The sequence below is a fragment of the Hippopotamus amphibius genome, chromosome X (genome assembly GCF_030028045.1).
Source record: "Hippopotamus amphibius kiboko isolate mHipAmp2 chromosome X, mHipAmp2.hap2, whole genome shotgun sequence".
In the NCBI taxonomy this organism is placed as follows: Eukaryota; Metazoa; Chordata; class Mammalia; order Artiodactyla; family Hippopotamidae; genus Hippopotamus; species Hippopotamus amphibius.
The window spans coordinates 1,911,364-1,936,179 of NC_080203.1; the positions used below are offsets into that span (position 1 = coordinate 1,911,364).

The following is a 24,816-nucleotide window of genomic DNA, read 5'->3' on the forward strand; positions in this document are numbered from 1 at the left end:
GAATCATTGGAACTGTAGACAAAAGAATAATCACAGCATATCACCCACCAGTAGTTCAAAATCATGGTAGATTTTAGTTTGCTTCATATTAGGACCATGCTGATCTTGTAATTTTTATGTTTGTATTTCTAGACTTGTAGGCTAGTGCCATTACCTCTCTCATCTTATACATTTCTGGTTTTTGATTTCTTTTATTTTTCTGGAAGTATATCTTCAAAATACTTCTGAATACATTTAGTATATAGAGGGTAAATTTTATGAGTCCTTCAGTATGGTATGATGTATAGATATGCTGGTTATAAATAGTTTTCAATCCACTGTTTTTGAATACTCATTATTGCTGGTGAAAATTCTAATGCAAAATTGATTGGCATTCCTTTATGGGAAAAGGGAACTGTAACAGAATTCTGGGGAGATGTTGAATGTGGACACTGAAATTTTGAAGCATATGCAAATACAATTACTGGTAACTTGCTTTTTATGTGGAGAACTCTGAAGGCTTTACTGCTCATATTAGCAGACAAGAAGAGAGGGTAAGGGTAGAGCAGTCTTCCCTTGGCCTGGCAAGGATGCCTGAGTTTTCTCTGTAAAAAGTAGATACTGTTGCAAGTAGCTGGCTTGATCTCTTTTGAAAATACCCTGTCTAAGAAGGCAGCTTGACAGGGTGACGGATGCCAGAAATAATAGGCTCTTGGATATGTCACCAGAGGTGAGAAGAGCTGGTGGAGGGAGGAGAGCTGCAGAAGGATAACTGGAGTAAGCATCTCTCATGTATGCGGTGCTGAGGTCCTGATGGTTACTCCAAGGAACCCGTACATGTACCCTAAGAAAAGACCTGCCTCTCAGCACTTGCCACACAGAAAGCACTGGTGACCGAATAGTGTTGTCAAAGAGAGTACTCACACAGCAGGACCTAGTAAGCACAAACCTATTTGCCCTTTCCTCTAATACCCATCTGCCCTCACTCCCTATTATGTTAAGCCTGACCTATGGTTAGGGTAATGGATATAGACTGGATCTTCGGGTATTAAACATACCCAAAAGTGAGTTTTAATTACTAAAATCAAACAGTTCTTGTCCTGAGGACCCATTAGCCCAAGGGCAGATTTCAGTTCTTGCTTCTATTTGTCACAGAGGTCAGATACCACAAGTCTTGATATCACATGTGAATTAAAACTTCAGTGTGCAGTCCTTTGGCATCTATTCAGGCTACTTTGGATTTGATGTGTCCTTTTTTTTTTTTTTTTTTTTGGTACTTGGTGTTTTTTTCTTCTTTATACATTTTCAGTTATGTATTTAAAATGTTTAAAAATATTATTATCTACTATCTCTCTGTATCTGTAATGGTGGGTAGACCTGCCCATTTCAACTCAAACCTAACATGCTAGCAGAAATCTCCTGGACCTAGTTTTATTGTAAAAAGTTGTGTAAATCTTAAACTTATAAGAGGTGCAAATTTAGTTTTCACTTATTGAGAAACTTCATATGTACATATAAATTCATAGAGCCATTGCAATAACGACATGATTACCAGTATATGCCTTCTTATACATCTAATCAAGCTATTTTGGGGTTTGGGTGTGAGTAGGTATGAAACCTTTGAAAGATATGCCAATTCTGCCAGGAGAGATATTCAAGTATAAATGGACAGTGACTGTAGAAGATGGGCCAACTAAATCAGATCCTCGGTGCCTGACCCGATATTACTCAAGCTTCATTAATCTAGAGAGAGATCTAGCTTCAGGACTCATTGGCCCTCTCCTCATCTGCTACAAAGAATCTGTAGATCAAAGAGGAAACCAGGTGAGTTCATCTCTTTCCAAGTGCTGGGTCTGAAGATAAAATGGCATGATGATGCATATGAACTTCCAGATACTATTTCCTATATTTCCTCAGTGTATGTCTGCCTATAGCTTGCAGAAAATATAGCAGTCTGCAATATTGAGAAAGAAAAAAAAGAAAGAAATGACCTGGTTTCTCATAGCTTTTATTGAACTTGACTTCAGTGTAATAAATTTGCCTGCTGGATGAATTGGAGTGTCTGGGCCCTAGATTATTTCTATAATACTCGTTCTTAGTCTAAAATTCCTCTCTCTGTAAGTGATCTTGCCCATTTTTACGTGATCAATTACCACCTATTTTTAGATGACCCACAAATCTATATGACAGCCTAGACGTCTCCCCTGCACGTCTCATTGTGACTCAGACACCTCAAGATGAACATATGTGCAGCATCTAGCATAGTGTGTAGCATTTAGTAAGAGTTCAATAAATATTTGTTGAGCAAAATTCAGGGAAATATATAAAATATTTCAGAATATGGTTAGAATTTGGACCACTTCTGCTGTTTTAGAAAAATTAAGTTAAATACTCTGAATTTTAAAAGCTTGATTCTTCACAAAAACTCATTGCTTTGCTGCAAAATAACTCATTGCTATATTGGTGAGGCTTGACTACATGTCCATTGGGTTATTTAAGACATATAGGATTTGTACTAGTCTAAAAATATTTTATGAACTTTAATGCAGGTAAAACATGTGGCACTCAAATGCAGAGAGGCACCAGTTTGGCCAAGAATGTTTCCTAATTATAATTTTTCCATCAGTTTTTGGAAGAGGACTGAAATGTACCTGTATTCTCTAATCTTCCCTTCATCATTTTCATTTCTATAGTAATAGGTTATACAAAATGAAATTTATACATATTAGTGAAGTTTATACATTAAATTATAGTAGATTCAGTTAGCAAGTGACTAACTCATAACTTTGGTTCATATACAAAGAGCTCTTCTCAAAAAGAAAAACTTAAAGTTTGTAAACATCAAACTTAAAAGTGTTAGTGTTAGTAAACATTTTATAGTTCATTTTAGCTTTGTTATTTGATTTCTATTTTGTACTGTTGATTTTTCATAGATTGGTAGCCTTGTGAAAGGGCATTTGCTAGATGAAGGTTTAGGGAAGGCATTCATCTTACTTGATTTGACTAAATTGTTTAAGAAAGACATTGAATAATCACTTAGGTCTTTAAAGAGTGAAAATTCTCTAATCTAAACATGGAGACAATGAGGCTACAGACTCGACCAAAACAATCAATCAGAACTTCCCTGGTGGCACAGTGGTTAAGAATCTGCCTGCCAATGCAGGGGACACAGGTTCGATCCCAGGGCTGAGAAGATCCCACATGCTGCGGAGCAACTAAGCCTGTGTGCCACAACTACTGAAGCCTGCGCACCTAGAGCCTGTGCGCCACAGCAACAGGAGCAGCCACAATGAGAAGCCTGCCCACGGCAACGAAGAGTAGCCCCTACTCACCACAACTAGAGAAAGCCCACGCAGCAGCAAATACCCAATGCAGCTGAAGATGGTGGAATAGAAGGACATGCGCTCACTCCCTCTTGCAAGAGCACCGGAATTACAGCTAACTGCTGAACAATCATCTGAACTGCTGAACAGAAAGACACTGGAACTCACCAAAAAAGACACCTCACATCCAGAGACAAAGGAGAAGCTGCAATGAGATGGTAGGAGGGGCGCAATCACGATAAAATCAAATCCCATAACTGCTAGGTGGGTGACTCACAAACTGGAGAGCAGTTATACCACAGAAGTCCACCCACTAAAGTGAGGGTTCTGAGCCCCATGTCAGGCTTCCCAGCCTGGGGGTCCAGCAACGGGAGGAGGAATCCCCAGAGAATCAGACTTTGAAAGCCAGTGGGATTTGATTGCAGGACCTCCACAGGACTGGGGGAAACAGAGACTCCACTCTTGGAGGGCACACAAAAAGTGTGCTCACCAGGACCCAGGGGGAAGGATCAGTGACCCCAAAGGAGACTGAACCATACCTACCTGCTGATGTTGGAGGGTTGCCTGCAGAGATGGGGGGCAGCTGTGGCTCACCACGGAGACAGGGACACTGGCACTGGCAGCAGGGGTTCTGGGAAGTGCTCATTGGTGTGAGCCCTCCTGGAGTCTGCCATTAGCCCCACCAAAGAGCCTATAAGCTCCAGTGCTGGGTAGCCTCAGGCCAAACAACCAACAGGGTGGGAACGCAGCCCCACCCATTGGCAGACTTCAGGATTAAAGTTTTACTAAGCTCCGCCTACCCAGCCCAACCCACCATCAGCCCCCCCCCCGATCAGGAAGCACCCAGGAGCCTCCTAGATAGCTTCCTCCACAAGAGGGCAGACAGCAGTATCAAACAGGACCAGATGGCTTCACAGGTGAATTCTATCAAACATTTAGAGAAGAGCTAACACTCATCTTTCTCAAACTCTTCCAAAAAATTGCAGAAGAAGGAACACTCCCAAACTCATTCTATGAGGCCACTGTCACCCCGATACCAAAACCAGATAAAGATACTACAAAAAAAGAAAATTACAGACCAATATCACTGATGAATATAGATGCAAAAATCCTCAACAAAATACTAGCCAACAGAATCCAACAACACATCGAAAGGATCATATACCATGATCAAGTGGGGTTTATCCCTGGAATGCAAGGATTCTTCAGAACATGCAAATCAATCAATGTGATACACCATATTAACAACTTAAAGAATAAAAACCACATGATCATCTCAATAGATGCATAAAAAGCTTTTGACAAAATTTAACACCCATTTATGATAAAAACTCTCCAGAAGGTGGACATAGAGAGAACCTACTTCAACATAATAAAGGCCATATATGACAAACCCACAGCAAACATCATTCTCAATGGTGAAAAACTGAAAGCATTCCCTCTAAGATCAGGAACAAGAAAAGGATGTCCACTCTCACGACTACTATTCAACATAGTTTTGGAAGTCCTTGCCACAGCAATCAGAGAAGAAAAAGAAATAAAAGGAATCCACATTGGAAAAGAAGAAGTAAAACTGTCACTGTTTGCAGATGACATGACACTATACATAGAAAATCCTAAAGATGCCACCAGAAAACTACTTGAGCTAATCAATGAATTTGGTAAAGTTGCAGGATACAAAATTAACACAGCATTTCTCTTGCATTTCCGCTGACAATGAAAGATCAGAAAGAGAAATTAAGGAAACAATCCCATTCACCATTGCAACAAAAAGAATAAAATAGCTAGGAATAAACCTAAGGAGGTAAAAGACCTATACACAGAAAACTATGAGACACTAATGAAAGAAATCAAAGACGACACAAACAGATGGAGGGACATACCATGTTCTTGGATTGGAAGAATCAACATCGTGAAAATGACTATACTACCCAAAGCAATCTACAGATTCAGTGCAATCCCTATCAAATTACCAATGGCATTTTTTACAGAACTAGAACAAAAAATCCTAAAATTTGTATGGAGACACAAAAGAGCCTGAATAGCCAAAGCAATGTTGAGAAGGAAAGATGGAGTTGGTGGAATCAGGCTCCCTGACTTCAAACTATACTACAAGGCTACAGTGATCAAGACAGTATGGTACTGGCACAAACACAGAAATATAGATCAATGAAACAAGATAGAAAGCCCAGAGATAAACTGTGGTCAACTAACCTATGACAAAGGAGGCAAGGATATACAATAGAGAAAAGGCAGCCTCTTCAATAAGTGGTGCTGGGAAAACCGGACAGCTACATGTAAAAGTATGAAATTAGAACACTTCCTAACACCATACACAGAAATAAACTCAAAATGGATTAAAGATCTACCTGTAAGGCCAGACACAATAAAACTCATAGAGGAAAACAAAGGAAGAACACTCTTTGACATAAATCACAGCAAGATCTTTTTTGACCCACCTCCTAGAGTAATGGAAATAAAAACAAAAATAAATAAGTGGGACCTAATGAAACTTCAAAGCTTCTGCACAGCAAAAGAAACTATGAACAAGACGAAAAGACAACCCTAAGAATGGGAGAAAATATTTGCAAACGAATCAACAAAGGATTAATCTCCAAAATATATAAACAGTTCATGCAGCTCAATATCAAAGAAACAAACAACCCAATCCAAAAATGGGCAGAAGACCTAAATAGGCATTTCTCCAAAGAAGACATACGGAGGGCCAAGAGGCACATGAAAAGCTGCTCAACATCACTAATTATTAGAGAAATGCAAATCAAAACGACAATGTGGTATCACCTCACACCAGTTAGATTGGGCATCATCAGAAAATCTACAAACACTAAATGCAGGAGAGGGTGTGGAGAAAAGGGAACACTCTCGTACTGTTGGTGGGAATGTAAATTGATACAGCCACTATGGAGAACAGTGTGGAGGTTCCTTACAAAACTAAAAATAGAGTTACCATATGACCCAGCAATCCCACTCCTGGGCATATACCCAGAGAAAACCATAATTTAAAAAGACACATGCATCCCAATGCTCATTGCAGCACTGTTTACAATAGCCAGGGCATGGAATCAACCTAAATGTCCATCAGCAGATGAATGGATAAAGAAGACGTGGTACATATATACAATGGAATATTACTCAACTGTAAAAAGGAACGAAATTGGGACATTTGTAGAGACATGGATGGACCTGGAGACTGTCACACAGAGTGAAGTGAGTCAGAAAGAGAAAAACAAATACTGTATATTAACGCATATATGTGGAATATAGAAAAATGGTACAGATCAACCGGTTTGCAAGGCAGAAATAGAGACACAGATGTAGAGAACCAATGTATGGACACCAAGCAGGAAAGCCCGGGGGGGTGAGGTTGGGGGGAATGAATTGGGACATTGGGATTGCCATATATGCATTACTAATAAGAAAAAAATATCAAATTGTACACTTTAAATATATGCAGTTTATTGTATGTCAATTGTATCTCATTAAAAGTTCTCAAAGAAAAAAAAAGACTGAACACAGCCAATAAAGAAAGAAATAAATATTAAAAAAAGAAAACAAAACACCATTCAGCCAGCATATGGCCTTGGGTCCAGAATAAACTAAGTTTAATGGGTCCAGTCACCATCTTGCCCTGAGGACATATTTGCTCTAAACTTACTCACTGCCCCTAGCACCCACTCCCACTCCCAGGCCCTGAGACGTGCCATAATAATGACCTTAGGGAGAAATGGCATTGAACCAGAGGATTATAGATACATCATATACATGCCCTCACTTCCAGCATAGACTGCTAATTTCTACCTGACAGTACTAGTAGCATTTTTTTCTTTCTTTCAATGCATGTAACTAATAGATGATGTCAGACAAGAGAAATGTCATCCTGTTTTCTGTATTCGATGAGAATCAAAGCTGGTACCTCACAGAGAATATTCAGCGCTTCCTCCCCAATGCAGATGGAGTGCAGCCCCAGGATCCAGAGTTCCAAGTCTCCAATGTCATGCACAGTAAGTAAAGCAGCACTTGAGTACAATGGATAATGGATAAAGGGAAACTGAAGACACCAAATTGATGTGCAGTTAATGCATTAATTTATATGCCACACGAGTCATATTTCCTTAAAAATTATTACATATGAACATATGCAGTTTTATATAAATGCATAAGTATGATCATATACTGCATATATTTTTCTTTTAGAAGACATCAAATATCTAGAGAAATTTATTTTTAAAGGATAAATCAAATAAGACAGTTTTTATTTACCTAAAAATATATAAGCCATCCTTAATATGAAATGCACTATCAGTAAATTACACATGAAATAGAAAGGGAATGCAATTTTACATATATAAATTTTACATATGCAATTTTACATACGTTACAGCTGTAACAATTTAACAGTGAAATTAATCAAGATACTGTACATTTAAAAAAAATCCAACATCTTTTTTTCAGCTTTATTGAGGTATAATTGACAAGTAAAAATTGTGTATATTTAAAATGTACAACATGATCTTAATGATATTTATTTGACTTCCCCTTCCCTTTCATCTTCCCTTCTCTTCCATATTATACCTTTCTAGTAACCATTTTGTGTCCAGGCAGCCCATGTTAAAACATATTTTTCCATGATGATGTAATAATATATAAACATATATATGTTCTATTAGTCTGCTAGGCTTGCCATAGCAAAGTCCCACAGACTGGTCAACTGCAACAGTAGACATTTATTTCCTCACAATTCTGGAGGCTAGAAGTCCGAGATCAAGGTGTCAGCCGGAGTGGTTTCTTCTGAGGTCCCTCTCCTTGGTTTACAGATGGTCTTTCCTCCATGTGTGCACATTTCTCTGTACAAATTTCCTCTTCTTATAAGGACACTGATCATTTAGGGTTAGGGCCCATCATAATGACCTCATTTTAAAGAATTACCTGTCTAAAGACCCAATCTCTTCATTTATACCTGTCAGACTAGCAGAATTATAATACAGTTATTACTAGAGGGCTTGTGAGTAAAAGAGTATTATCATACAATGCTAGTGGATAACTAGTACAGTCTTTTTGAAACCAATCTGATTGAAACCATTAAAATTAAAAATATATGCCTTTTAGAGTTCTGGTTCTGTTTAAGATGGAATCACTCTGTCTGTCCTACTGAATGCAGTGTTAAGGATTTTTCCGTAGCAGACTGCATGGAGCAGCTATCTGAGAACCCTAAAAAGTAGTTGGCAGCAGGTAAATTGAGAAAGGAAACTAGAAAAATTTAAAAGCATGAGGATTGGAAGTAAAGAAATAAAACTGAATATGACATGATTATCTATGTAGCAAATCTCAAGATCTCCACAAAAAAACCCCTAGAACTAAAAAGTGAGTTTAGTCTGATTGCAGAATGCAAAGTTGACATATAAAAGTCAGTCATATCTCTATGTAACAATAGCCAACTATTGGAAACAAATTACAAAAATAATGCCATTTATAATAGCTCAAAAAATGAAATACTTAGGCCTAAATTGAACAAAACATGTGCAGGATCTGTACACTGAAAATTACAAAACACTGATGAAAGAAATTTTAAAAGACCTAAATAAGTAGAGAGACATACAACATTCATGGACAGGAAGACTCAATAGAGTAAAGATGTCAGCTATTCCCAAATTGATCTATAGATTTAAAGCAATTCTTATTAAAATCCCAGGAGGATTTTTTTTGTTGGTAGGGTAAAGTATATTATAAAATTTATATGGAAAGGCAAAGGCACTAGAATAGCCAAAACAATTTTGAAAAAGAAAAATTAAATTGGAAGACTCATACTACCTGATTTTAAGACTTACTATAAAGCTACAGTAACCAAGATAGCATTGTATGGGCAAAGATGAATGACATGGAATATATATATAGACCCACACATGTATGGCTAATTGATTTTTGATGAAGATGGAAATGCAATTCAATGGAGAAAGGACAGTCTTTTCAACAAATAGTGTTGGAACAATTAGTCACCCATATACAAAAAGATGAACCTCAACCTATATCTCACACTTAAAGATTAACTTAAACTGGATCATAGATCTAAACGTATAATGTAAAACCACAAAAAGTTTCCAAGAAAACATAGAAGGAAATTTTCATGACCTGGAGTTAGGCAAAGCATTCTGATAAATGACACCCAAATCAAAATTCATAGAAGGAGGAACTTAATAAATTGGACTTCATCAAAATGAAAAACTTTTGCTATACACAAGGTACTGTTAAAGAGAATGAAAAGTCAATCAACAGATTGGTAGAAAATATTTGCAAATCACATAACCATATCTAAACTCTCAGACTCAGCAGTAAGAAAACAAACAAACCCCTAAAAATGTGCCAAAGATTTGAACAGACACATTACCAGAGAAGATATATGGAAGGCAAATAAGCACATGAAAAAATACTCAACATCATTGGCCATTAAGAAAATGCATATTAAAACCACAGTAAGGTACCGCTACATGTCTATTTTAACACCTAAAGTAAAACAAAACAGACAATATTAAATATGCTGGCAAGAGTGCAGAGCAACAGGAACCCTCATGCATTGCTGGTGGGCATGTACAATAGTATAGTCATTCTGGAAGACAGTTTGGCAAATGCAAATCAAAACCACAATGAAATTTCACCTCACACCTGTTAGAATGCCTATTATCAAAATCACAAACGGTAAGTGTTGGTGAGAACCTGCAGAAATGGGAACCCTTGTATATCGCTGGTGGGAATGTAAATTGGTACAGCCATTATAGAAAACAGTATGGAGGTTCCTCAGAAAATTAAACATAGAACTACCATATGATCCAGCAATACCACTCCTGGGTATTTACCCTAGAGAAATAAAAACTTAGGTTCACACAAAAACCTGTCCAGGAATGTATAGAGCAGCTCTATCCATAATTTCTAAAATTTGGAAATAATCAGAGAACCTGGAACCAGCTCCAAACCCCTGAGCCTTGAGCCAGGGGCTCCCTGCCTAGAATCCCCAAGAAGGAAAGCCACACGAGTAAGGTAGAAACCCCCCAAGGGTGACTCTGCCAATCAGGAGGAGCCAATGGCCAGAGCCCCAGGCCAACCTTGCCAAGGGTGAGATCCAATTAGACCATCTCTCTCTCTCTCTCTCTCTCTCTCTCTGGCTTCACTGTGTGGCATGCAGTATCTTAGTTCCTTGAACAGGGATCGAACCTGTGCCCCCTGCAATGGAAGCATGGAGTCTTAACCACTGGACCGCCAGGGAAGTCCTAGACCATTTCTCTCTTAAACGGGGAGTTTATCCTATCTGCATGGGATTTTTTTGCACTAATTTTGTGTTTTCTTTTTTTCTATATTTAAAATTTTTTTCTCCTTTATTTTTTGATCAATTAAGTGTTTGTAAATTCTGGTTTTTCTTTACTGTTTTGGAAGTTATGCACACTTCTATTCCCATAGGGGGGATTACCTTTGAAATTTTACCCTTTATACACAGACTGTTGTTGTTTGTTTTGTTTTGTTTCCAACATTATTCATATAAAATTGTCATATAGCATAGTGTGAGTTTAAGGTGTACAACGTGGGCTTGCCTGGTGGCTCAGTGGTTAAGAATCCACCTGCCAATGCAGGGGACACAGGTTCGATCCCTGGGTCGGGAAGATCCCACATGCCATGGAGCAGCTAAGCCCATGTGCCACAACTACTGAGCCTGCGCTTTAGAGCCCACGAGCCACAACTATTGAGCCCACGCACCACAACTACTGAAGCCCAAGCACCTAGAGCCCGTGCTCCACAACAAGAGAAGCCACGGCAATAAGAAGCCCGCGCACTGCAATGAAGAGTAGCCCTCACTCTCCGCAACTACAGAAAGCCCCTGCGCAGCAACAAAGACCCAGTGCAGCCAATAAATAAAAAATAAATAAATAAATTTTTTAAAAAGATAGCTGCTATGTAAACAAATTACATTAAAAAAATAAAGTGTACAAAGTGTTGACTTGATACACTTATATATAGCAAAATGATTTCCACCATAGTGTTAGCTAGCGCCTCCACCAGATCACATAATTACCATTTCTATTTCGTGGTGAGAACATTTCATATCCACTCTTTTAGCAACTTTCAAGTATATAATACAATATTATTAACAAAATCACCATGCTGTACATTAGATCCCCAGAACTTATTTCTCTCATACAGCTGGAAGTTTGTACCCTTTGAGCAACATCTACCCATTTCCCCCACGCACATACCAGCCCCTCATAACAACAGTTCTACTCTCTGTTTCTATGAGTTCATATTTTTTGATTCCATATACAAGTGGAATCATACAGTGTTTCTCTTTCTCTGACTTATTTTACTGAGGATCGCATTTCCCTGATGATTAGTTAATGTGTTGCATCTTTTCATGTACCTGTTGACCATCTGTATGTCTTCTTTGGGAAAATGTCTATTCAGTTCCCCTGCCCATTTTTAAAATCAAATTGTTTTTGTTTGTTTTGTTATTGAGTTGTATGAGTTATTTATATATTTTGGATATTAATCCCTTATCAGATACATGATTTGCAAATATTTTCTCCCATTCTGTAGGTGGTTGCCTTTCATTCTGTTGATTATTTCTTTTGCTGTGCAGAAGACTTTTAGTTTGATGTAGTCCCACTTACTAATTTTTACTATTGTTACTTGTGCTTTTGGTGTCATATCCAAAATATCATTGCAAAGACGAGTTTCCCTATGTTTTCTAGGAGTTTTACAATTTCAGGTCTTATGCTTAAATCTTTAATCCATTTCAAGTTAATTTTTGTGTATCATGTAATGTAAGGGTCCAAATTCATTCTTCTGCATGTGGCTATTCAGTTTTCCCAACACCATTTATTGAAGAGACTATCCTTTCCCCATTGAGTATTCTTGGCTCTCTTGTCATTTGTTAGTTGACCATCCATGTGAGAGTTTATTTCTGGGCTCTCAATTCTTTTCCATTGATTTATGTGTCTGTTTTTATGCCAGTGCCATACTTTTTAAATCACTATATCTTTGTATTATAGTTTGAAACCAAGAAGTGTGATGCCTCCAGCTTGGTTCTTCTTTCTCATTGTTGCTTTGGCTATTCAGGGTCTTTTGTGGTTCCATATGAATAGTTGTATTTTCCATCAGCATTTACCAAATAGTTCATCCTTTCTGCTACTGTTTTGGGATATTTCCTTTGTCATATATTAAATTTCCATTTATATCTGTGTCTGTTTCTGGACTCTGTATTCTGATTGACATAATCATCTATACCTGCCTCAAGACCATGCTTTTAATTACAATAGCTTTAAAATATCTTTTAACACTTTGTAGGGCAAGAAACTTTCATTCTCAATTAGTTGCACTAAGCTAGTGTCTGAGCATTGCTTAGTGGGTTTGTGGGCCTCCACCTTGCAGAGTGGAGGCCCACAAATTCATGGACAGATAAATGCATGGAAGAGGCTTTCAGAAACAATTCTCTGTATAAATTGAAATCTATGTTACTTTTATTTACTTTTTATTTAGAAGTAATTTCAAACTTACAGAAATGCTGAAAGAATAGTAAGAGAACTCCCATATACCCTTTATCCAGATTCACTAATTTTTAAAGATTTTGCTATGTTTGCTTTATCATTCTCTCTTTACTCTGCAGACACATTTTTATTACTTATTTTCCTTTTTTAAAATTTTATTTTATTTTCTGGCTGCATTGTCTTATTGCTGCACACAGGCTTTCTGTAGTAGTGGTGAGTGGGGGCTACTCAGTTGCGGTGCACAGGCTTCTTATTGTGGTGGCTTCTCTTATTGCAGAGCATGGGCTCTAGGCTCATGGGCTTCAGTGGTTGTGGCACGTGGGCTCAGTAGTTGTGGCTTGTGGGCTCTAGAGCACAGGCTCAGTAGTTGTGGCTCACCTGCTTAGTTGCTCTGCGGCATGTGGAATCTTCCCAGCCCAGGGCTCAAACCTGTGTCCCCTGCATTGGCAGGTGTGTTCTTAATCACTGTGCCACCAGAGAGGTCCCTATTACTTAATATCAATTTGAGAATAGGTTGTAGATATCATGCCCCATTATCTCTTAATACTTCGTCATGTATTTCCTATGAATAAAGATATTCTCTTACATAATCAAAGTGGAGTTATGAAATCCAGAAAATTTAACGTTGATAGAATACATTATCTATTACATTTGTACAATGCATTTATCTAATTGGCAGCCAATATTCCAGTTGTATCAATCATGCTGTCTTTGTAGAATTTCCTCTCTCTGGTTCAGGGTCTAGTCCTGGATCTTGTTGTCCTGCTTCTTTGAAATTTGTTTCCTTGAATTCGGAACACTAGCAGATACTAATTTTGATCACTAGATCAAGAGATTTTTTCTGTTTTTTTTCCTCTGTGTAGTTATTATTTTTCTCCTTGCAACTAATAAGCAGTGTGTAGGGAGACACTTTGAGACCATGCAAATGTCCTCCTCCTCATCAAATTGCTGCCTACCATGTAGCATCTAAATCCATCATGACTATGATGGTCTATGACTCTCCTCACTTTGAGATTGGAACCTAGCTGATCAAGTATTAACAACTTACTTTTTTGGAAGGTATAATGTTATTTCTTCCTGGGAATAAGGTAAAGGGCATAACATATCATTTCTAATCATATCATAACAATCCAAAATAATAAATGCAGAGAGTGCTAAAATCTTTTATTCTCCATTCTTTTTGCAGGCATCAATGGCTATGTTTTTGATAGCCTGCAGCTCTCGGTTTGTTTGCATGAGGTGGCATACTGGTACATTCTAAGTGTTGGAGCACAGACTGACTTCCTCTCTGTCTTCTTCTCTGGATATACCTTCAAACACAAAATGGTCTATGAAGACACCCTCACCCTATTCCCCTTCTCAGGAGAAACTGTCTTCATGTCAATGGAAAACCCAGGTGAGTTATTTATATTTTTCTTTTACTAACAGTGGTGTTTGCTTCACTAGCCATTCATATGCTCACATTTTGGGTAGATACTAAATAGTTCAAGTGATTTTGGTAATTGCAAGGCATTTTAAAGACAGCACCACATCAAGTATTTAAAAGTCTTTGCTCTAAAAAGTGCCTTTACCTGCCATGGGCCAAGATTTTAAGTGTGTTTACTAAATTGTGGTGGTGAATATATATTTATACACGCAGTTAACACACTTGGGGCTAAATATGCTTCTGTGTGCCTCGTGAACATTGGTATTGTTGGGAAGTGCATAATCATCTTTTGCACACATAATGTCCAACCACTGTGAAGCCTTCTGGACGAATGTGGCTGTCAGCTTCTCGTCCTCTCTCTCCCTCCATAACTACTGCAAGGCTTTCGAGAACACCAGCCCAGTGATCAGGAGGAACACCTACCTGGCCTATATCTAACACGGATTGTTGCTATGTTCATACAGCTTAGTAACAAGTGCTCCTAGTCCCTCCCACCTCCATCATCTGCAGAGGGAAGTACATGAAACTACCTGTAGATTGTAGTTATTCTCTTACACTTATGGCTTTTCTGGAGATAAATTCTCATGGGGAAATTTCTTGGGAATAAAAACCAATCTCATCATATATAAATATAGATTCGCCTTCATGCCCAGAAAATTATCTTACTTCAAGTGATGTATATTTTTGTGAGAAGTGAGTGAAGAAGAACCTGACAGAACTCCAGTAACACCTCTGAAAGTATCCTGTTTGTTCATGTGTATGTCTTTGTTATTTTTTTTCCAACTAAGTTGTAAGGTCTCTGAGGACAGAGACCTTGTTATCTTGTTTTGTTGGAACATATACACAAAAGTTATACAATTAATTTTTGTATATTGACCTTATATCTTGCAACAATGCTAAATTCACTGTAAGATCTTGCAGTTATTTTATAGATTCCCATAAGATTTTCTTGTACACAAATTGTTGCAAATATTGACAGTTTCAGTTTTTCCTTTCCAACATTTATGCCTTTTATTTCTTTTTTTCTATGCCTTAATTGTGAATAAAACTGGTAAGAGCAGGGAACATCCACACACCAAAATTATCAATTATATTAAAATATTAGAAATATTTTGTAATGTCCATTGTGACTTCTTCTTTTAGTCACAGTTATTAAAACTGGCCTACTAAATTCCTAAACACATGTGTATTTTCTAGTTCTCTGTTGCTGATTTCTTTTTTTTTTGTGCATATATCCCCATATGCCCTCCCTCCCGTGACTCCCTCCCACCCTCCCTACCCCAGCCCTCTAAGGCATCACCCATCATCGAGTTGATCTCCCTGTGTTACTACAATGTTTAAATTTATTTTTATTCACACATGTAATACAAAAAGATGTTCTCATTACATTTTCCATGGGCATACCATTGTCTCATAGGACTCTGTGTGACTTGATGAGACTGTTCAGATGCCTGATGGGTGGCTTAGTAAAGCTGTATTTGTTTTCATTTATGGTTAAGCATATACTTTACCACCATGAATCTTTCACTCAGATAATCCTGTTCATAGTAGAAATTAATATTGCTAGAACTGCAGTGGGATTTTATGTTATTTGTATCGTAAACCTAAGTCCTGCTCCCTTAGACTTACTTACCCTAGAGGTTGGTCACAGTGGGCGCTCGGCACTGTGCTCCGTGATTTGAACACGTTATTATCAGTAGATACCATTAGCCTTGTTTACAGATGAGGAAACTGGAGCTCAGAGAGCGCGATTGACTTGCTTAAAGTCACACAGGTGGAAAATTGTAGAGCCAGGATTTGAACCCAGGCAATCTTACTCTGGAATCTGCGCCACTGTGTTGTATAGCAATAACAGCTAGCCTATATAAACTTTCTGGAAATAAGTCACTGTCGTCACCAAAGAGTTCTGTGTGACTAGTAACACTCTCCACTATTGTGTATAATTACATTTCTCCATTTTTATCCATATATATATATTCATTTTAAATCACAGCCCTTTCTTGTGATCACAACAGCAGCAATGCAAAAAGCACTTTTGCTACCATTGTTGGACTACTGTTACATGTGTCAGGGATTTAACCTAATGACCTGCAATATAATGGTACTGAGTAGTATTGTTTCATTTATCTGGGAATAGAACAGAACCTCTTAACGCAGATCTTGCTTGAGACCTGGGTTGTGAGTAACCAGAGTCTTATTCTTCCTCATCTCCAGGTCTGTGGGTTCTGGGGTGCCATAACTCAGATTTTCGGAACAGAGGCATGACAGCCTTACTGAAGGTTTATAGTTGTGACAGTAACACTGGTGATTATTATGAGGACACATATGAAGATATTCCAACCCTCTTGCTGAATGAAAACAATGTCATTGAACCCAGAAGCTTCTCCCAGAATTTAAGGCACCCTAGCACTAGGCAAAAGCAATTCAAAGCCACCACAACTCCAGAAAATGATATAGAGAAGATTGACCCTGAGTCTGGAGAGAGAACGCAGCTGCTTAAAGAACAAAGTGTCTCCTCCAGTGATTTGTTGATGCTCTTGAGACAGAATCCTACTCCACATGGGTTGTCCTTATCTGATTTCCAAGAAGCCAGAAACGAGGCTAATGATCATTCACCTGGAGCAACAGAAAGAAACAAGGACCCATCTGAAGTGGCGCATCTCAGACCAGAGCTCCATCACAGTGGGGAAAGCGTATCTACTCCTGAGCCAGAACTGCCATCAAGATTAAATGAGAATTTGGGGACAACTGTAACAGTAGAGTTGAAGAAACTGGATTTAAAAGTTTCTAGTTCATCGGACAATCTAATGACTTCACCAACAGTTCCATCAGACAAGTTGTCAGCAGGTACTGAAAAGACCGGTTCATTAGCACCCACAAATATGCCAGTTAATTTTAGTGGTCAGTTAGGCGCCACTGTATCTGGCAAAACTTCATCTCAGTTTATTGGGTCTGGTGAACCTTTGGGCTTGACTAAAGAAGATAATGATTCCAAGTTGCTAGAAGCAGTTTTAACAACTAGTGAAAGTTCACTGGGAGGAAATGCATTATCAACGGAGGGTGAAAGAGTTCGTGGACCTGCCTCGCTGACCAAAGATGATGCTTTATTTAAAGTTAATATCTCTTTGGTAAAAACAAAGTCATCAGTTAACTCAACAGCTAATAGAAAGACTCACATCGAGGATCCAACATTATTCATTGCGAATAGTACATCAGTCTGGCAAGATACTATGTTAGAAAGTAATACTGAGTTTCAAGAAGTGACTTCCTTGATTCATGATGAAATGTTTATGGACAAAAATGCTACAGCGTTGGGACTAGATCATGTGTCAAATAAAACTACTTCATCAAAAAATATGGAAATAACCCATCAAAAAAAAGAAGGCCCTGCGTCATTAGATGCAGAATATCCAGATACATCATTCTTGAAGACTCTGTTCTTGCCAGATTCAACAAACTGGATAAAAAGAACCCATGGCAAGAACTCTCTAAACTCTGGGCAAAGGCCCAGTACAAAGCAATTAGGATCAGGAAAATCTCTGAAAGATCAGAATTTCTTGTCAGAAAAGAACAAGGTGGTAGTAGGAGAGGATGAATTTAGCAAGGACACAGGTCTCAAAGAGATGATTTTTCCAAATAGCAAGAGCGTATTTCTTACTAACTTGGCTAATGTCCAAGAAAATGATACACACAATCAAGAAAAAAAGTCTCAGGAAGAGATAGAAAGGAAAGGAAAGTTAATCCAAGAGAATGTAGTTTTGCCTCAGGTGTATACAGTGACTGGAACTAAGAATTTCCTGAAGAACCTTTTTTCACTAAGCACTAAGCAAAAAGTAGAAGGTTTAGATGAGGAGACATATCCTCCAGTACTTCACGACACCAGGTCATTAAATGGCTCAGCAAAAAGAGCAAAAATAAAGGAGGAAGCAAACTTGGAAGGCTTGAGAAATCAAACAAAGCAAATGGTAGAAAAATATCCAAGCACAAGGATGTCTCCTATTCCAAGTCAGCAGAATGCTATTCCTCAACGTGATAAGCGAGATTTGAAACAATTCAGACTCCCACTAGAAGAAATAAAGCTTGAAAGGGGGGTAATTCTGAATGACACCTCAACTCAGTGGTCCAAAAACATGAAATATTTGACCCAGGGCACCCTCACGCAGATAGAGTGCAACAAGAAGGAGAAAAGGGCCATTACTCAGTCGTTCTTATCAGATTGTTCTATGAGGAGTCATGACATCATTCAAACAAATGGTTCTGCATTACCCATTGCACAGCTATCAGTACTCCCATCAATTAGAACTACAGATCTGACCAAGATTCCATCCCAAGACAACTGTTCTCATCCTCCAGCATCCTTCTGTAGTTATGGCTTTGCAGAAAGGAGTTCTGGGGTCCAAGAAAGCAGTCGCTTCTTACAGGGAGCCAAGAGAAATAACCTTTCTTTAGCCTTCCTCACCTTCGAAGTGATCAGAGGTCAAAGAAAGATCAGCCCCCTGGGGAAACAAGCCACAAACCCACTCATGTACAAGAAACTTGAGAACACTGTTGCCTTGAAACCAGGCTTGTTTGAAGCATCCGGCAAAGTAGTTCATCAGGAAGACTTTTTCGTTACAAAAGCTGTCAGTGGTGCTCCTGCCCATCTGCATCTCAGGGAAGAGATCTTCCTTCAGAAAACACAGGGACGTGCTAAGTTAACTAAAGTAAATAGACCCGGAAAAGTGCCCTTTCTGAAATGGGCAACAGAAAGCTCTGAAAAGACTCCCTCCAAGCTGCTGAGTTCCCTTGCTTTGAATAACCAATATGCTGCCCTGATACCACGAGAAGAGTGGAAATCCCCAAAGAAGTCACAAAAACGCACAGCTTTTAAGACAAAAGACACCATTTTGCCCCTGGACCCTTGTGAAAACAATCATTCAATAGCAGGAATAAATGAAGGACAAAATAAGACCCAAAGAGAAGCCACCTGGGTAAAGCAAGAAGACATTGGAAGGTTGTGCTCTCAAAATCCACCAGTCTTGAAACGCCATCGAAGGGAAATAACCATTACTACTTTTCAGCCAGAGGAAGACAAAATTGACTATGATGATACTCCGCCAATTGAAACGAAGAGAGAAGATTTTGACATTTATGATGAGGATGAGAATCAGGATCCCCGCAGCTTTCAAAAGAGAACACGACACTATTTTATTGCTGCAGTGGAGCGGCTCTGGGATTACGGGATGAGCAGATCCCCCCGTGCACTAAGAAACAGGTATGGATCCGTTGATTATTCCTTTGTCCTACTGTTGTGACCTTTGACTTTACCAAAGATTGAGGAAACTGAGAACCAGATGGGAAAGCCTAGATGAAGCTCAGGAGCAAATGGGAGGTTAGATGATGACACTAACAGTGAGAGTTATGTGATAATAAATCCAGATGGCATGAAACTCACTCTGGTGGAATGGAGAAGAAGGGGGCGTCTACAGAAGGGTAAGGGGGTCTGAGTCAAGAAGCAGCCACGGGGAGCAGGAAGAAAGTCAGCCTCACTTATCAGCCTTGTGAAGTGCAGGGTTTAGTCTCATGAGGGAGCCCTGATAGAGGCAGGAGGAAACAGTGAAGTGTGGAGTGAAGAGATTGAGGATGTAGGGGAAGTTGTTTTCCGTAGTACTGGGGATCCAGAGAGCAAAGTGGGAGGATTTGGTTGTTAGGGGAGCAGAGGGAGGTTGGGCAGGGGAGAGAAAGCACAGACAAATTTGGAAGATAAACATAAGGAGAGTCAATCAGTCAACCAATATTTGCTGAGCACCTATTATATGCCAGGCACTTGCATAGACACTGGAGTGCAGAAAAGTAGGCACTTACATTCTATTAGGGAGAGCAAGAGACAATAAATTAGTAGAAAAGTAAACAGGGGAATCTTGGTGCTGTTAAAAAGGTAGACTCAAATAATATGGTAGAGTGACAGGGGGTGTTACTTCAGCTGTGGTGGTCAGAGAAATTCTCTTTGTGGAGTTGAGACCTAAATGATGATAAGAGGTCAGGTAACAGAGGTCTGAGAGAAGACATTTGTGGCAGAGGGAACAGGAAATGCAGAGGCCCTGAGGATGAGACAAGTTTCGCATGTTTGAGGAACAAAAAAGGATCAGCATGACTGGAGTACAGTAAAGAAGTATGTGCAGGCGTAGGGGGTAAGGCAGCAGGTAATACAGGTCCTAGAGGAAGGGTGGATGCCCTCCCACTTCACTACTCATTGTCACTTTCCAACCTTGCTTTCTACCTCAAAGGAGCCCTATTGCTGCACAGCAACCATAAAATGTTTCCTACGCTCCTGTACCTCTATCTTACACATTCTGCTTTTTCCCTAAATTTCCAACGCGTTTTGCCTGTTCTCCAACAGCCCTCCTCACTCCTAGCTGATGCTGTGCAACGAACCTCCACAGACTTCCAACACCACATTTATTGACATCTGTACCAATACACTGTCTTCACGCCTTTGCTTCTTTCCCTCTTATTCTTTCTTTAAGTTACTCCAAAGAGGCTTTTATCGCCATTATTCCATAAAAACTACATTTTCAAGGTCACTTGTTAATGTTTACATTACTAATTCTCCCTCGTCCACTTAGTTGAACTCTCAGTAGTATTTGATACATGTTCCCACTTGGTCTCTCTCATGCCACTTTTTCTTAATTTTTGTTCTAAACTCACAGCCAATCTTTCTCTGTCAACTTTACTGATTCTTAATCTCCCTAACCTTTAAACATTAGAGTATTCTGGGTATTAGTTCTCCAAACTCTCCTTATTTCTGTTAACATTCACTCTTGTGATGATCTCACCTACTCTTGTGGTTTTAGGTACTGTGTATGTGCATACAATTTCCAGCTGTGTATCTCCATCTCAGGTCTCTACCTTGAACTTGACACTTCCACATCAATTCTCTACCTTAACATGTACACAGTTAGACTCAATTTCTGCCCCTTCCCCAAACCCGCTGTTTGCCCAGCCTTCTCCATGGCAGTCAATGACCTTTCCTTCCTTTCAGTTACTCAGACTCCAAACCTTGAACTTATTCCTAACTCCTCTTTTTTCTCTCACAACCACATCTAGTCCACTGAAGAATCCTGTTGACTATAACTTCAAAAATAACCAGAATTTGATAATGGACTGAGTATTGGATAAGATGAAAATGTAGTGAAATGGAAAGTTAGAGATGGTTGGCTAAGAAAAAAAAAAAAAAAAAACAGGTTACAAAACCACAAGAGAATACATAATAAAATGTTACTCTAGATGCTGTGAATGTAATGTTATTAATTTTAAAATGTTATTTCCTACAATGCATATGCACTGCATCTATAATAACAAAAGGCTATTAAAATAATAAAATCCATAAACACACATGTAATCCAACTACTTATCTTCACCTCAGTGGCTACCATCCTGGTCTAAACCATCAACAACTCTCACTCAAATTATTGTAACAGTCTGTTAACTGGCCTTCTGGCTTTCAGCCTTGCCCTTATACAGTCTTTTCCCAACACAGCGACTAAAGTAATTTTTCAAATCGTAATTCTGATCACTGTTCTCTGCCCTAAATTCCCCAGTGGATTTCCATCTCACCCTGAGTAAATTCCGAAGCCCTCCCCATGTCCTTCAAGTCTATGATATTTGACTCTCTGAAACCTCTCTGCCCTCATCTCCTACCATTGTTTCCCACTCACTCTGCTTCCACAAAAACAATAGAAAGCCAAAAACAAACTCACAGACTTAAGATCCAGGAATCACTGGATACAGTTATTAAAACACTTATGAATCATGTAGAAAGACTTGATCAAGTATTAAGTAAATAAAAAGGAATAATATGAAATGCAGCATGCAGAGATTTTTTTAATGTAATATAGAAAAGAGATAATAAAAGACTATAGCCAACTGTATTTTCCAAAGATGGATGTGCCAATATATCCTGTCCTACAGGCTCTTGTACAGTGTGAACTTGCCACTCTCCCATTTAAGAGGTAGAGTCTAATTTCCCTCCTTTTGATCTGGGCTGATATTTTGACTCATCTGCGACCAATATAACAGAAATGTGTGATCTGTAGAGGTGTTAGAAGTGATGCTATGTGATTCCTGAAGCTATCTCAGAAAGTATCATGCAGCTCACATCTAGTTCACTTGGGATGCTCTCTCTGGAAAAAGTCAGCTACCAAAGAAATCTAACTACCCTGGTGCTACCATGCTGGAAAGGTCACATGCAGGCCCTCTGATCAAGAGTCCCAGCTGAATCTAGCTTTCGAACATTCTCCACCATGGCAATAGACATGTGAATGAAGCCATTTTTGACCCTCCAGACCAACCCAGATGCCAGCTGAATACCACAGAGTCACATTAGACACCATGAAGAGCAAAACTATTACTTATCCAAGCCCTGCGGGAATTGCAGATTTAACAGAATTGACAAGTATAATAAAATGGTTGTTGTTCTAAGCCACTAAAGTTTTGAAATAATTTGTGATACAGCAACATATAACCAGAAGAAAGAGAGTATAGAGTGTGAAGGACTAACCTATTTTTAATTGAAATCCCAGAAGGAAAGATTGATTAGAAGAGAAGCAACTACCATATTATCCATAAATTCCACTCCTGGGTATATATCCAAAGGAAACGAAAACACTAATTCAAAAAGATACATGCACCCCAATTTTCACAGCAGCACTATTTACAGTAGCCAGGACATGGAAGCAACCTAAATGTCCATCGACAGATGATTGATAAAAAAGATGTGGTATAGATAGAGATTAGATAGATAGATAGAGATATACATACACACACAATGGAATATAACTCAGCTATAAAAAAATAATGAAATTCTGCCATTTCCAACAACATGGATGAACCTAGAGGGTATTATGCTTAGTGACAAAGAAAGACAAATACTGTATGTTATCACTTATATGTGGAATCTAAAAAATAAAATAAAAATAAAACAAACAAATGGATGTACAAAACAGAAACAAATTCACAGGAATAGAGAACAGACTGGTGGTTACCAATGAGAAGAGGGAGAGGGAGAAGAGGGATGTGGGTAGGGGATTGAGAATTACAATCTGCTATATATAAAATGAATAGGCTACAGGGGTGTACCATACAGCACAGGGGAATATAGCCATTATTTTGTGGTGACTTTAAATGGAGTAAATATGTTGAGTTGCCATATTGTATATCATATTAGTTTACTTTAAGTAGAAAGTAAACTTTAAAATAAGAGGTTTGTAGAGATAAGGAGGAAATGTTAATAATAAAAGAGTCAATTCAATAGGTAGCGATAGATTCCTAAATTACTATGAACCTAATAATACAGTTTTAAAATACATAAGGCAAAACTTGAAAGAATTAAGTAGAGAAATAGATAAGTTCCAATCATTTTTACAGACAACTGATTTAAAGAACAGTCCAGGGACTTCCTAGGTGGCACAGTGGTTGAGAATCCACCTGCCAATGCAGGGCACATGGGTTCAAGCCCTGCTTCAGGAAGATCCCACATGCCACGGAGCAACAAGCCCATGCACCACAACTATTGACCCTGTGCTCTAGAGCCTGCAAGCCACAACTATTGAGCCCATGTGCTGTAACTATTGAAGCCCATGCTCCTAGAGCCCATGCTTCACAACAAGAGAAGCCACTGCAATGAGGAGCCTGCGCACCTCAATGAAGAGTAGCCCCTGCTCTCAGCAACTAGAGAAAGGCCGTGTGCGGCAATGAAGACCCAACACAGCCAATAAATAAATAAAATAAATAAATTTATTAAAAAACAGTCTAAAATATCAATAAGAAGTTGACTCTTGAACTCTTGACCCTCTCAGTTCAAACTTATACACAGGTATTTTTCGGTAATAAACACTACAGTAGTACACAGTCTGAGGTGCATTGACTCTGCGGATGCCAAGGAACCAAGGATACAGAGGGCCAACTATAAATTATACTCAGATTAATCCCCTTGTTGTTCAAGGGTCAGTTGTCGAAGACTTGAACATGATTAATGAAGCACACCCAATACCTGCAGATTTAACATTTTTTCAAGTTCACATGGAACATTTAATAAAGTAGATCATATGCTGTGCCACCAAACAAGAAATTTTAATTGATTAAAAACATAAAATATATAAAATAGAAATAAATTCCTTTATCCTAAGAAAAAGTATCTACAAAAATATACACCAAGCATCATATTTAATGCTGACCCCTTGAAAGCTTTCCTTTAGAGATCAGGAACAAATCATTGCCCTTCATCATCATCACTCGTATTCAATACTGTATTGAGCACTCAAGCAGTAAAAACATAAAAGGTATAGAGGTTGAAAAGAAAGAAATAAAACTGTCCCTGAACACAGATGATATGATTTTATACATATAAAAATGTTTGATCTACAAATAAGTGATTAGAATTAACTAGGAAGGTTAGCAGGTTTGTAGAATTGAAAATCAATATAAAAATATATCACATATTGATATCATAGCTGCAAACAGGTAGAAAACAAAATTAAAAGAACATGTCATTTACAATGGAATG

At 38.5% G+C, this 24,816-nt stretch overlaps 1 protein-coding gene across 1 annotated transcript in view; it reads left to right on the top strand.

The window, feature by feature from the left end:
- F8 (coagulation factor VIII) overlaps positions 1 to 24,816 on the top strand; it is a 115,365-nt gene that overhangs the window by 48,749 nt on the left and 41,800 nt on the right. The window contains exons 11-14 of the mRNA XM_057718062.1: positions 1,589 to 1,803; positions 7,174 to 7,324; positions 14,034 to 14,243; positions 16,488 to 19,527. Coding sequence (XP_057574045.1) covers positions 1,589 to 1,803; positions 7,174 to 7,324; positions 14,034 to 14,243; positions 16,488 to 19,527 — 3,616 coding nt within the window. The remainder of the gene's footprint in view (positions 1 to 1,588; positions 1,804 to 7,173; positions 7,325 to 14,033; positions 14,244 to 16,487; positions 19,528 to 24,816) is intronic.